At 37.2% G+C, this 13,273-nt stretch overlaps 1 protein-coding gene across 11 annotated transcripts in view; it reads right to left on the bottom strand.

The window, feature by feature from the left end:
• The window catches only part of TLN2 (talin 2), a 175,478-nt gene that overhangs the window by 93,623 nt on the left and 68,582 nt on the right, over positions 1-13,273 (bottom strand). For all 11 annotated transcript variants that reach the window (XM_085515765.1, XM_085515766.1, XM_085515770.1 and 8 more), the window contains 10 exons: positions 12,649-12,747; positions 11,254-11,421; positions 9,842-10,136; positions 7,725-7,891; positions 6,662-6,790; positions 5,431-5,544; positions 4,330-4,443; positions 3,052-3,186; positions 2,347-2,475; positions 1,745-1,847 (listed from right to left, as the gene is read on the bottom strand). In XM_085515765.1, coding sequence (XP_085371891.1) covers positions 1,745-1,847; positions 2,347-2,475; positions 3,052-3,186; positions 4,330-4,443; positions 5,431-5,544; positions 6,662-6,790; positions 7,725-7,891; positions 9,842-10,136; positions 11,254-11,421; positions 12,649-12,747 — 1,453 coding nt within the window. The remainder of the gene's footprint in view (positions 1-1,744; positions 1,848-2,346; positions 2,476-3,051; positions 3,187-4,329; positions 4,444-5,430; positions 5,545-6,661; positions 6,791-7,724; positions 7,892-9,841; positions 10,137-11,253; positions 11,422-12,648; positions 12,748-13,273) is intronic.

Here is a 13,273-nt window from a genome sequence, read left to right as displayed (position 1 = left end):
TATTCAGATTTCATCAAGGAATCTATTAGTACTTTTAAAGACAACTGTTGTACTTTATGACAGCTAAATTTAGAGGTTATTATTCCATTGCAACGCAACATTTCAAACATAGTTTAAAAAACTTTTAAGCATGAACATATTTGAAACATAAACATAAAGCATCACTTGCTAAGAAAAATGCCTGCAGTGAAGCTGTAAAGTTAATATTACGCCGCAAAGATGTTCTGAGGCAGCTATAAATCAGTGGCCAAATCCCAGTGAAGCAGAGTTAAAGAAGAAAAGCATAAAATTGGAAATAAGAGCCCTGTTGCAAGCTACGGGAAAAAGTGATTGATGACTTCAAAGCTGCAGCACCTCTGTCACTTTGCAAAACATGACTTTGGGATTTTGGAGAATAGAAAGAAAAATGGCTAAAGTTCAAGCAATTAAATACTAAATAAAAAGAGATTACTAAGAATGAGGCAACCTGATCCAACATAATCCCAGTATGAATACACACCTATAAAAATAAATTCAGTCAGAGAATATGTCATGTAATTACTTCCAACATGCAATGAAAAGAAACTATCATAGCTGTAGGCAAGAAGGAATGCTTAAATAGTGGAGGAAAGCTGTAAAGACCTCCCATCACTAACAAACAGCAGAACACGCTGTAACATTATTAAACACTCTGTGCTCTTTTCAGTGCAAAAAACTTTTTGCATAACAAAACACCATATAATGAAAAAATAGTTCTGTGAGCCCTGAAAATGAATTCACTGCTTTGTAAAATTTCCAGGCTGAACAGCTGCTACAGGTTGATGTTGAGAGCTAGATTCAGCTATTGGGTATCAGCTGCAATTACCTGTATTCCTTATCAGATATCCAGTGCTAACCTTCACTTAACTACAGAACAGAAACACAAGACATCCTAATCCAACTAACATGCGTCAAATGAAAGCAAATGCAAGTTACACAGCTCTGATGCAGTTACAATCAGTGAATCCTTAAGTATCCTAATGAATTCTGTCAGCATTAAGAACACTCTACTGTAGCATTTGCATCAATAACACAACAAAAATTTAACACAATGAAGGAAATGAAACATTCTATCATTTCAGTGGAAACCCTTTTTCCCCCCCGCATGTGAGAAACATTCTTCTTCTTAAGGTGTTTTCGGTTCCTAGAACACAGGTACATAAACTGGGGCAGGTACTAAAGACAACACATCATAGTATGTGCATGTCAACATTCCCCACTGGCTTTTCCTTAAACTATGCAGAAGCCATTATACTAATGAGTCAGAAAGATTGGTTGCATTACACATGGGAGATGGCAACATCTAGTAAAACACAAACTGCTTTAGACATCAAACCATCCCAAGTATGCTCACATCTTGTATTATCTTATACTTTGAGACACATCCAAAGACCCCTTCAGTCTTCTGAAAGGAAACAGAAACATTTCAGTGGTGCTGACATTCAAATTGTGTTGTATTTTAATTCTGTCCTTTGGAAAGTTTGTAATATATGTTTGAAAACAACAGATGTCTCAGTCTATTCTTATTAGGTACACACAGCAGACCGCAACACTGTTTCATGAAGCATGTTATTTATATTAGCAATCAGCTGTTCCTTGCCAAAATTCACTATCAGCATAAAGAGGTGAGCAATTCCTTAACTTCAGCAGTTTGTGATGAGAAAGCTTTCTAACAAGAATCCTATGGGAAGCAGAATTTTCATTGATGTTATAAATAAAAGAGTACCTGTGTAGTGCTCGTTGCCTTGAGCAGCACAAGTTAGTAACTGGGCCATCGATGAACCAACTGCTTTGGATGTACTTCCCAGATCCTGAGCACATTTCTCAAGCTGTAAAAAATTGCAAAGGACAGAATTCTTTGTTTAAGCTTATCCAAAATGCACTTGCTTTCTAAGCAATATTAGAAGATTCCTCTCTCTCCAAAACCAAGCTTATATATCAGCTACTGGGCACATGTGCTTAGTCTGAAGGCTTAATAGCATGTTTTCCCAGTTCATGATGAAATAAAATTACATTTAGGTCTTACAAACAACAAAACTAGAATTAAAGTATTTCATAACTAGCAAGTGAAATAAGTAACTGAGCTTTTGGTGAGAATGGTGCTTTTACCAAATAAAACATTTCCTATGCCTATCAGAACACCAACTTCTAATTTCTCACGTATTTCTGCTACAAAATATGCCTTCAGTGTAATAAGAATATATGCTCTTTTTAAGAGAATCAGTGTACAATCTTGCCAACATGATCATTACCCAAGTTTTACCTCAAACATTTAAAATGCTAACAGCTAACTTTGTTTTTAAATGAAGGATATCCTTTATTAATTACAGTTTCTCCTGGAAGAGGCTTTAACTGTCCATCCACAGCTGCCATCTTTGCATCTTGCAGTTCACTTTTGAGGGTCTGGACCGTATTCAAAGCAGAATCGATTTCCATCGGGCCACATGCTTCATGAGCCTATTCAGAAATCAAATCAATAGCACTGTTAGCACATGTAAGCCACTATCAGATATAGTGAACATTCAATATACAATCCTTCCAGCACACCTATCAGTTTTGTGACTTCAGGGGCCCCTACACATCATGGCTTCCAAACTACTGCACAATACCCTTAGTTTGTGAATAGACTAACATGCTGTTAAAAGCCACCACAAAATGCAACACACCCAGTACATCCTTCGCTTTCCCTAAAGAGTTTTTATTTCTTTTCTTTTTTAAATCACCACATGAAGTTTGAAAATCTGTATCAACAGGGCTGCTCTGTGCATGCTCTCCTATCATCTTTCTGGTTCAGCAATAGTAACACTAGCTTTTCAGTTTTCTTGTCAGTTATTACTCCCATTTCTATTATGACAAAGGAGCCACTTGGAAACTTGGAGAAAACTGCTGACCAAGAACAACACTGAAGCACAAACTTCCTGAGCGTGAACCATTTCCGTTTGGATGCAGGGGGAAGACAGTGAGCCAAGGAGTGAACCCCTGACCACTCCTTGGGCCATCTTGCTTTAGCTAATTAGAACTACTACAACCTACCTTCTGGGAAGCAGTTCGTAGCTCAGCTAAGCTGGTGGCAAGGTTCTTCGCACACTGACTTAGCTGCATGGCTGCTGCTTGATCAGTCACAGTAGGTACTGCAGCTTTAGCAGATGCCACCATTTTACTTCCAGGCTGCCCAAAGAAGAGCCAGTAACACAAATTTTACCAGGTAGTTTTCTTGAGATGAGTCTTAGCATTTAAAGAACATGATGTTTCCTCCATTTACACAACAGTGAGCTTACTAAACCTTCTGTAATGACCAGTTCATGCACTCCTCCTTAACCAGGCACCTCCTAGGTTGCAGTGTTCCATTCATACCGTAACTTTACTCTGCAGTGTCTGCTGTAGCTGGAACCATTCATGCCTTATTATTGGGACAGCAGCCACTTGTAGTAACCAAATGTCTTCCTGTGGCCTATAAGTACTTGTGCAGACTGTGTAAAAACATTTGAATTTGCAGTTTTGCTATTTAGCATCTAACCGACATTTAAGTGCCCACAGAGGACAAATGACAAATCTTTTTCAATGTTTCCAAGTACTAAATTCTTTCAGAACTCTATTTATGAAACAATTGATACAAGCAATGACTCCACAGGGTTGGCTGCTAACACAATTAATGCACTTTCCTGATTCACATCACCACTGTGGTTCACAAATACAGGCACAGAGGAGACAGATCATTATAGTGACTCCAAGGGTAACCACACAGCAAATCACAAAGTGACAATACTGTTATATCTCTACTACATGGGATCATAACAAACCTTCTAACAGCATTCAGTGAAAGGTTTTATTTCCACTTCACTATGAAAGGTAAAGCTGACGCCAATTAACAATAGTGTTGATACACAGACAGTGGTTTCCTCAGTTTGTTTCCTGTACTGTCAACAATATCCCCAATAGTGTTATCAACATTCCTTATCTCTCTCTTTTTTTTTTTCATTTTATCAGAAACAAAATCAAAATTCACAATTTGAGCAGAAATCGAGATCTGCTACATCTGCAGGCTAATATCTATTAACCTATGGAAATACTGCCTGCTTCTCTGTCATTTCTGAAGAATTCTGGAGTGCTGCTGCTCATTCTCCTCAGGTTCAACATGCTTCAGCTATCTGAGCTGACAAACTAAACTCTCCCTAGCCACAGCTCCCAATCTGCGATGAATTTCCTTACATTGTTCTTAACTGTTTGTTGCTTATTTGTAGCAAATAAAAACACAGAGAATTAAGAAGTGCCATTTGTTCTGATGGAATCTACTGTATAGGTTTACTTTACCTGAAGGAAGTTCTGGCTGGAGTTTATCAGAGCAAGCTGTGCACTGAGGTCTTCCGCCTGAGCCTGACTTCCTCTCACACCTTGCACCAACTGAGGAATGTGGTCTGCAACGTTCTACAGTAAATAAAGGGAGAAACTTTCAGCATATCAGTATGAACAGACCCTTGACACTAAATCAGACTCTTTCCAATTCCCCCCTAAAGATAACTAGTAAAGTTCACAGATACATCACTCTTATGCCTTCACAAAATCTGTTTAGGATGAAACTGAATTAATACATAACAGGATTTCTCAGAAACATTCCGCTCCTAATTAGAAATATTTGTTTATGCTACTCAGTTTAAAGATCCTACAATCCAATCAAGAGTCTTGTGAAAAGTTACATGCTTACACAGCATTTAGAATGACTTGGTTTGCCTGCATAAATGTTTGCAGGTTTTCAAACGAGTGTCCTGCTTTAAGAAATACAAAATTGAGCCTACTTTTCCTTGCTGATACTAATTACAGTACAGCTGTAGCATTCTGAAATGCATATTGTCAAAACATCATTCCTGGAGTGCCCAAACTCATGCTCACATAACTCTTTGTCTGTCCACTTCACATTCATCTTATCTTGGCAGTGCAATACTGAATTTTCCCCCTTCAACATACCAAAGCAATTATTGATCTCCTCCCCTATCTAATAAATCATAATCAGGATCAATTTAGAATAAATTATAATGTATGCAGTGAATCAGCTTCTTCTTTCTTTTTGATTACTCATACTAGAATAGTAGCTTCCTGAAACACAATCTTGAGACACACTTGAGCTACCTTATTTATTTCCCTTGTGGTTTGGTTCCCATTCCCTGCATAACTGCTCTCAAGAAGAATATAATTTTGCCTTCTACTGTCCTCTTCCCAACTTCCATTTTTTTTAATGTAATTTCGTTAAAAACTGCTAAGTAACATTTGTCTACCATTAGTTAGAAAGTGAGCTGCAAAATGTAGCATAAAAGCAAAGCAGAACAGCTTCTTGACGCAGGCACTATGAATTTTAGCTTGCAACTATAAAAACATGCCTGACATCAGGCATTTGGCATTGAGTTGTGATAGGTTTACCTTACAGCTCTGCACAAGTTGCTGATGGGCTGCAGTGTTCTTATTTGAAACAGCTGCGTTCTGAGAAGCTGCAATAGTCTGAGTAGCAGCAGCTGCAGCTTGTTTAGCTGCAATCTAAGGACAAAAGGAAACAGTTAAAAAACTTAGTAATTAGACTGAGTAATTCAGAGCATGAAGTACTCTAAAAATACAGAGAAACCTTCTTCAAATACCCAAGATTTTTGTTATCAACCTTCCCCTCTTGCAAAATTAAAAATTCCAACAATTTATCTAAGATGTTCCAACATGTTATGCAACACTCTTTAAATGGCCCACTAAATACATCCGTGTATGAAGTTCATCCTCACCATCACCCACTTCATTCCTATGTAAGGTGTTATGTATTATCAAGGCATTATAAAAATCATCTTTTCTATGAAGTTTTCTTGAATTCAGTTAGCGAATTTGAGGCATGATTTATTTCTAAAATACTCCTGATTTTTATTCTACATAAAGCAGCGTAAACACACTTATGGAAAAAAAATCCCTTATTTAGACCTTGTTTGTCTAATTTTGTTGTATGTAAATAATTTTCAGACTACTGAAAAATCACATTTATAAAACAGAGATTATGAATTTTTTTTTAATCTGTCTTTTCTACCTTCCAGCTGAGAACAGGAAGATCAAGCCAGGCCTAAAAACCAAACTACATATAAATTTCACCTGTAGTGCCTTTTTTGCCTTGGCTCTGCCACCAGCTACTATGCACCTTCTCAGTTTTGGTCCTGTTGTTTTGATTCTGTCAGTAACTTAACATTTTAATGAAATATGGTGCATTTAGACATAACTTCGTAAGGAACTTTATACGAAACTCTGGCGCATATACTGATAAAAAGCACCAAAGGATATTTTGTGTAAATGAGATCATAAAGATAAATTAAAACAGTAATGAAGGAGTTTCAGCTTAGTTGGTTGAAACCTAAACTTTTCCAGTTATATGGCTAGGCCACCAACAAATATTTTCTGAATCAAATGCTTACACCACTTTTACTACATCAGTAATAAAAGCTCTTCATTTTCTATCTCTGACAACTATGGTATCACAGGCTAGCATTTTAAATTTCAAGCCTTGTATTCTATAACTGATCTTACAGTGCTTAGTACTTTTCCTTAAGAATGTACTTCTAATTACTTCCACTTATCTGGAGGTTTATCAAAGTAAACTGAAAATTCAACAGTATGTGGTTCCAACCTCTAATCTGTTGACAATTTTCTTCTTGATGGCATTTTGTGCAGCAGCATTTGTAGCAACCCGCAGTCCTTCCGCTGCTTCTCGCAGACGCTGCTGTTGATCCTCATTTTCAGGATTGGCTGCAGCTCCCTGCACAAAATTTCAGAGCAAAATACATCAGCCAAATAAGCAGATCTTGAAGAGGTGAATATAGAACCTTTATTCTCTTTAAATTACCTTATCCAAAATCAGAACATTGGACTATGATAAGAACACTGAACTACAAAACAAGCCTAAACAGAAAATCAGTTATGAAACATTATTACTGTTGTTTACTGATAGTTTAGTACTTCAAGGAAGTGGAACATCTGCTTTGCATGCTACTTTTTGCATTGTCTGCTACTTTAGATGTCTGGGAATCAAAGTTGTTTTGTAAAATGATGCTCCTGTGGTCTGTAAAAGCATACTCTGATTAAAAGAAAAAACTGAAAAAAAGTTTTGTCCATCTGAAGTCTAAGAAAGTACTGGAAAGTCAAGCTATGATTGTAGACTGGCATATAGGTCTGCTATAGGCTTAGGAGAATAGTTGGTCCTGATTTGTAAACACCTTTTGACTACAGAATCTGGGACTCAGTTCAAAGAACGTGTATACCTTGTGGATTTGAATAAGTTTCAAGCACAGAAGGGACAGAGAAGTCTAAATATTTGCCTCTCCTGTGAGAGCAGACATGGAGTAGGGGCTGGGGAGGTGCACACAGGATACAACACATTGAACACTCCCTAGACAGAGGAAATTTTCCTGAAAGAAACAGAGGCAAAGCAGCTTTGTTATGGCTTCTTCCAGATGACAGAAATTACTGTGGTTTCTTGTTCTATTTGAACTGGAAAGCTGGTAAAGGATTTTGCATCACAGTGGCCATGACTGGTGGTAAGGGCTTGAGATAGCTTGGGTCATGACAACCCTGCACACAAATGAGCAAAGCAGAACAAGAGTTTTTAGAAGCAAATAATTACCAAGTAGATAATTAATAAAAAGATCTGCATACACCATTTCAAGCTGACAATTACTTCAATTCCCCAGTACCTTTGCTGCTTCAACCATGCGGGCTGTAGAATCTGCAAGGAGCTTTGCAGCTGCTAGGAGCTTCTTTGAGTTTTCCATGTCAATTTCTGCTTCAGCATCTGACCTCATTGCATTGACAAGATCTGAAGTTGCTTGAGCCAACACCCTGGCCTGCCGTACCATTTCACCTGTGATATGCAAATACATTTTTACTGTCCCACTCTTTGCTTGGGTTTCAAAAGTCAACAAGATGAACACAAAGTAACATTTGCTGAAGTATTCTTTTGATTTCAAAAAGGACAGGTAAGTAGTTTACAACTTAGGAGCTTCACAAAGTCTTGAAGACAGTGTATGCAATGGAAACTGCTACAGGGGACACACAGAAGAAATGTATGTATTTATATTAGATAACTAAACAAAAAGCAAAGTACAGTATATCAAATTCAGGCAGACTCTTGGCACAGTGGAGATTAACAATAATACTCTCAAATTACAGCCAAGATTTTACTCCACTAATAAAAATTACCCCCTCTTGCCTACTCTTTTAGGACATTTGTTTTGGGAAATTATCTTCTGTCTAACAACACAAACTAGATTAAGAGCAATCTCAGGAAGGACTCAATATTAATAAGGTGTTTTCAGCCAAAACAACAAGGGGTGTTTGGGTCAAAGGTCTAATTCTCTTTAAAATAAATTAGAAAGAAAACCAAAGCTATATTTTTTTTTCACGTGCAAAGCTGACGTGTAGGGCTGTAGCACTAAGTGTAGAAAATGAAAATGTAGTAGCTGTTATCAGGCATTTCCTATTGTCTACTTTTGCTATCAGTGTTTTATCCAAACATCTCACTCAGCTCCCATTCCACATTTTCTGCAGTTAACAGTCCCTTTAAATGCTTTTTGCTTCAATATTAGGTCAGCAAATCAAACTTAAGGAATAATCTAATTAGGTAGTGATATAGCAGTCCCAAGACAAAGATTATGTTTTTTTTTTCTACCGTCCACATGCCGATTGTAGGAAGGCTATCAGTAATTGGAAACATCACCTGAAATCTGGACGGCTTACTAAAAACCAAGTACAGCAAGCATAACAAAATACTTGACTGTGAAAGAAAATTATCCTTTATTGCATCCTTCGGTATGGAAGCTGAATGGTTTATAAATGGCATGAAACTTAAGATGCTTCATCACATATATATCTACTAATTAGATTCCTTAGGATAGCTACAGAACATTACAATAAATTCTGTCAGCTTTCAATGGGAAGATTAAGAACAGTTTAGTGAGCAATGTATCTTTTAAAAATCTTAATTGGATTTCAAAAAGAAGCTTCTTCTGGGGCCAAAATACACCGAGAACACAAATTACTTCCCTGCACAAGTTCCGTTGGGAGAGCACAGCTGAAATGAGTTCCTTGAAATAATCATGTGAAATAATCTGAATTTACAAGAAAAGTTTAATTGGTTCATATGACAGTACTATCAATACAAGTGTGACAGCAAAGTACTTAATTTCCCAGCCTTGTGTTCAGATAACACAAAAGAAAAAGCAGACCAGAATGATAAAAATCCCAATAGAGATACCACAACTGCTTCTTAAAATTGATTCCAGTTTTAAATATTGAATGAGTTGTTTAGATATCAAATTGACACTGTCCTTTCACATAGATATTTCAACCCATTTTAAACTACTGAAGTTTCATTCACTTCAATTTCTTACTTCCTTACTAGAAGGTCATATTGGGTCATTTAAATGTTAGACATCTCAAGCCTGGCTGGTTCCATAAGCTGCACATTTTAGAAGCATCATAAGAATAAGAAAAAGTAATTTTTAAAACCTGCAACAAAACCTAAGCACAATGAAATCAATCACTGGCAACCATTCACTTGCATATGCTTTCCTATTCAGGGAAGAGAACTTGCTGCACAATTTTGCTAAGTGAAGCAGTAGAAGAAAACAGGTAGAGTACTGAAGTGATAGGTGGCTTTCCCTGATGAAGAATATTCATTCTATCTACCACGCAGCTATGTGCATTTCACTGGTATAACATGGGTTGAATGATTACCTAGAAGTTCAGTATTCTATTTGAAATGTGCACATCTCTGAAACACGAAAAGCTACTATCCACGAGAGAGACTTACCAGCATCCCCCATTGAACTGAAAATACTCTCCGTGACACACATGATGGTATCTGTGGCCTGATCATAGCGTCCAATAGGTTCTCCCCTGCTTGCAAACTGGCGGACATGCTGCAAGAGGTCATTCAGGGCTTGGCTGACAATGCTGGCAGCTGCACTGACCTGCTTCAATAACTCAGTGTCATCTGTGGCAGCCTGGCAGGCCCTCACACAGTTCTCCACTGAACGGTCCACCAGCTTTCCTGCCTCAATCAGCTGTTCCTGGCACACTGGAGAGCTGATGGTAGGACTCACAACCTGCATGAGGAAGGGAGACAAAACATTCAGAAAATGCCTTATTTGCAAATTTTCCAATTACCAGTAAATAAAATATATGTTACATTACTGTTTTCCTTAGGCAGAAAACCATGAAGTTGGTATTTAAATAGGTAGCTTCAGACATTTAGATTAGTAATCTAGGCCCTGGATGTCATTAATCTCATCTTCATTTAGATGTCAAGAATGGAGGCTGCCACTTCATTCCACATCTTTAGCAGTTACTGAGTTAAGCAAACATGGCACAGTGGTTCTGGTTCTTATTTCGTTCAGGCGTACCTACACAGCTTTTAGCAATGGCAAAACTGTGTATATCTTCTGAGTGAAAAAAGGATGACGCTGCCTATCTTATTCTGAACTGAAGAAATTTATGGGCAGTAACAATGCCAAGCCCAGATAATGAAAATTCGTATCTATTCATTACAAAAAGCTCTTACAGTTGAAGCAACAAGGTGAAAATATTGAGAATGTAATAGGTAAAATGGGCCATTAGTTTTATTATAAGTCTCCTGGATGTTTCAGAACAGCTGAATAGCCATTTTCCTACATAATCCTACAGAAGCAGAAACTGCCGACTTTGAAAGCAGTTTCTAAAATAAGAACTGTGAATTGCTTTAATTTTACTGGGAAGCAATAGCTGGCCAAAAGCAATGGCTCTATTAAAACAACTGAGCTACTGCTAAACACAGCAAATATATTAGAAATCATCAATCACTAACTTGATTTTGATTGCTAAAGCTTTAGATTATGTGGATTCATTGAAATTTTAGGCTTCAACAGAAAATTTGCACAGCCTTACAGGCAACTCTTATTTCTTATACTAAGACTTCTGAAGTTTGTCCTTTGATCATCACCATCAATTCAACTTATGAGCTATATTATTTATGGAACCTTCTTTGGAGATTTTAGCAGCACCTCGCATCCTCTGGGCCACTCTTTGCAACACATATGGGAGACAATTTATTTATCAGCAAGTTTGATATCGTCTAAGTTTACGGCTCTGATATTACCACAGTATATTTCCTGAGAATACCAGGAACATACATAAGGATACACCCAAACAGATGCCTTGACACATCATGAACACTGCCTGCCTCACCTTGGCACAAGCCACAAGCTGGGAAGTAGAGAGTGCACACTGTGTAGCAGCAGCAATCACTCTGTTCTGAAGGACTGTATCTTCAGCAACCTGTGCTACATTCTTGGCTTTCAACACTAACATAGCAGCAGCATTTGCAACAGCTTTGGCCAGACTCATTAGAACATCCTGGAAAAATAAAGGGAAAACAGTCTTACAAATATAAGGATGTGCTTTGCTAATGTAAGATAAAGACATCAAGATAATAAAATCCATTCATTAAAACAAAATTCAAAAAATCACTTCAAGAAAGGCAGCAAACTTAGCTATTTCTTAGAAAACTGGACAAAACAATCATTGGTTTATTTTCATCAAGTTACTGGACAAGTATGAACTGACAAATTTGAAAATGGCTAGAAGCCACAAAAAGCATGTAACGATTTGGACATGGAACTGTTCATCTTCATCTCTGGAGAATACAGCACCAGGACAGAAACATCTGGAGTTCAGCATTAGATGTGCTAAATGTGGTTAAAAGGATGAAAACCACAAGGAGCAAACTGCTAACTAAGGACAGACAGTACTTGAAGTTAATACCTGATTTGAGTACTTATGGTTAATAGTAAAACTCCATTTTTGAAGATGCCATTTCCAAGAAAATTATTTCATAATTTACAATGTAAAAACAGAGCTGATCAAAATACGCGTAACAGGTCTTAATCCCAGAACATTTTTCCCCTTGCATAATAACAGTTTAGTTTCTTGAAGATGAAAAATTAAAACACAAATCCTGCAATGAAATAGTTCAGAAAATTTCTTCCTGTTTTCCCATTTAAAATGCTACATTTCCATATACTTTGTTTCTTTATTTTTTTTTTAATTAAAGTGGGATGAAGCTGCGAAGAGACACTACAGATACATTTAAGAGTGATTTTCATTTGGGAGCAGACAAATTTTACTTTCAGAAACTAAAAAAAACAGATTTCCATTTTAAGACATGAAGGCATCACAAACCACCCCCCTCTTCCTTACCCAGCTATGATTCTCCCCCGGGAAGAAAGCAGAGAGTAGCAATATGTGTAAAACTAGCAATACAAATGATGACTCTGATGAAACCTGCAGGCAGATTTATTAGCACATCAAGTATTGAAAGTGGCCTACAAGTTCTATTTTGCATAATAAGTCCCCAGAGGTCTATCTTTTGCTGTAGAATACTTCCCCTTGTTTCTTGATCAAACCTGTTGTTGGCATTGAGTGGAAAAAGAAAGTTCTTAATAGCGCATTTAAGGGGAACAACTTTAAACTGTTAACTATGTGATTAAGCTCAACAAGCATTATCCTTTGACAATCAGTAATGTTAATCACCTCATAATAAAACTACAAAATTCTGACAGTAACAAGCAATCCTCTCCTTACCTGGAACCTTTCATCTGTTTCATTCTCTCCAATCTGTCTCAGTAGCTCTCCACTGGCTTGCCCAATGCTTCCAGCTGCAGTCAAAACTGTCTGTCGAGGCTAGAAAAATAATGGTGAAATGAGTTATTTCAATGAAAACGAGCTTTACTGAAAACTTTCTATTTGCTCAAGGAATTTCTGCATTAGCATGCAATCAACACGACTAAGAAAAATTACGTCAATACAGCTGGTTTATTTTGGGAGATTCATCTACAGAAAGTGAGAAGAACTTGGAAGAATTTGAATAGCCATTACTGTAATAACTCCACAGAAAAATAAGGATGGACAGTCAATATGCCAACTGATCTTAATCAGCAGATTTCACATTTCTTCAAAGTAAATACCTGAAGAGACTAAAAGCAAACTAGCTCCAGATTTGAACTCACAACAAACTGATCCAGACACCCTATCCAGGTTAGTACTACTTTCATTTCTAGAAAACTACCATGGAGGTTAACTTCTCATTTTATTTGTCACAGATGACAAACACAATAAATAAATAGATCAGAAAAGAGTATCTTTCCATTTCCAGCTGGCCTCAAAATGGACCCACTGTTGGCCAATCCTGAGCCAAAGATTTACATTG

The sequence above is a fragment of the Coturnix japonica genome, chromosome 14 (assembly GCF_054131305.1).
Source record: "Coturnix japonica strain WE chromosome 14, WE-NBRP24, whole genome shotgun sequence".
Lineage (NCBI taxonomy): Eukaryota > Metazoa > Chordata > Aves > Galliformes > Phasianidae > Coturnix > Coturnix japonica.
This window is presented reverse-complemented; position numbering and strand designations above follow the sequence as displayed.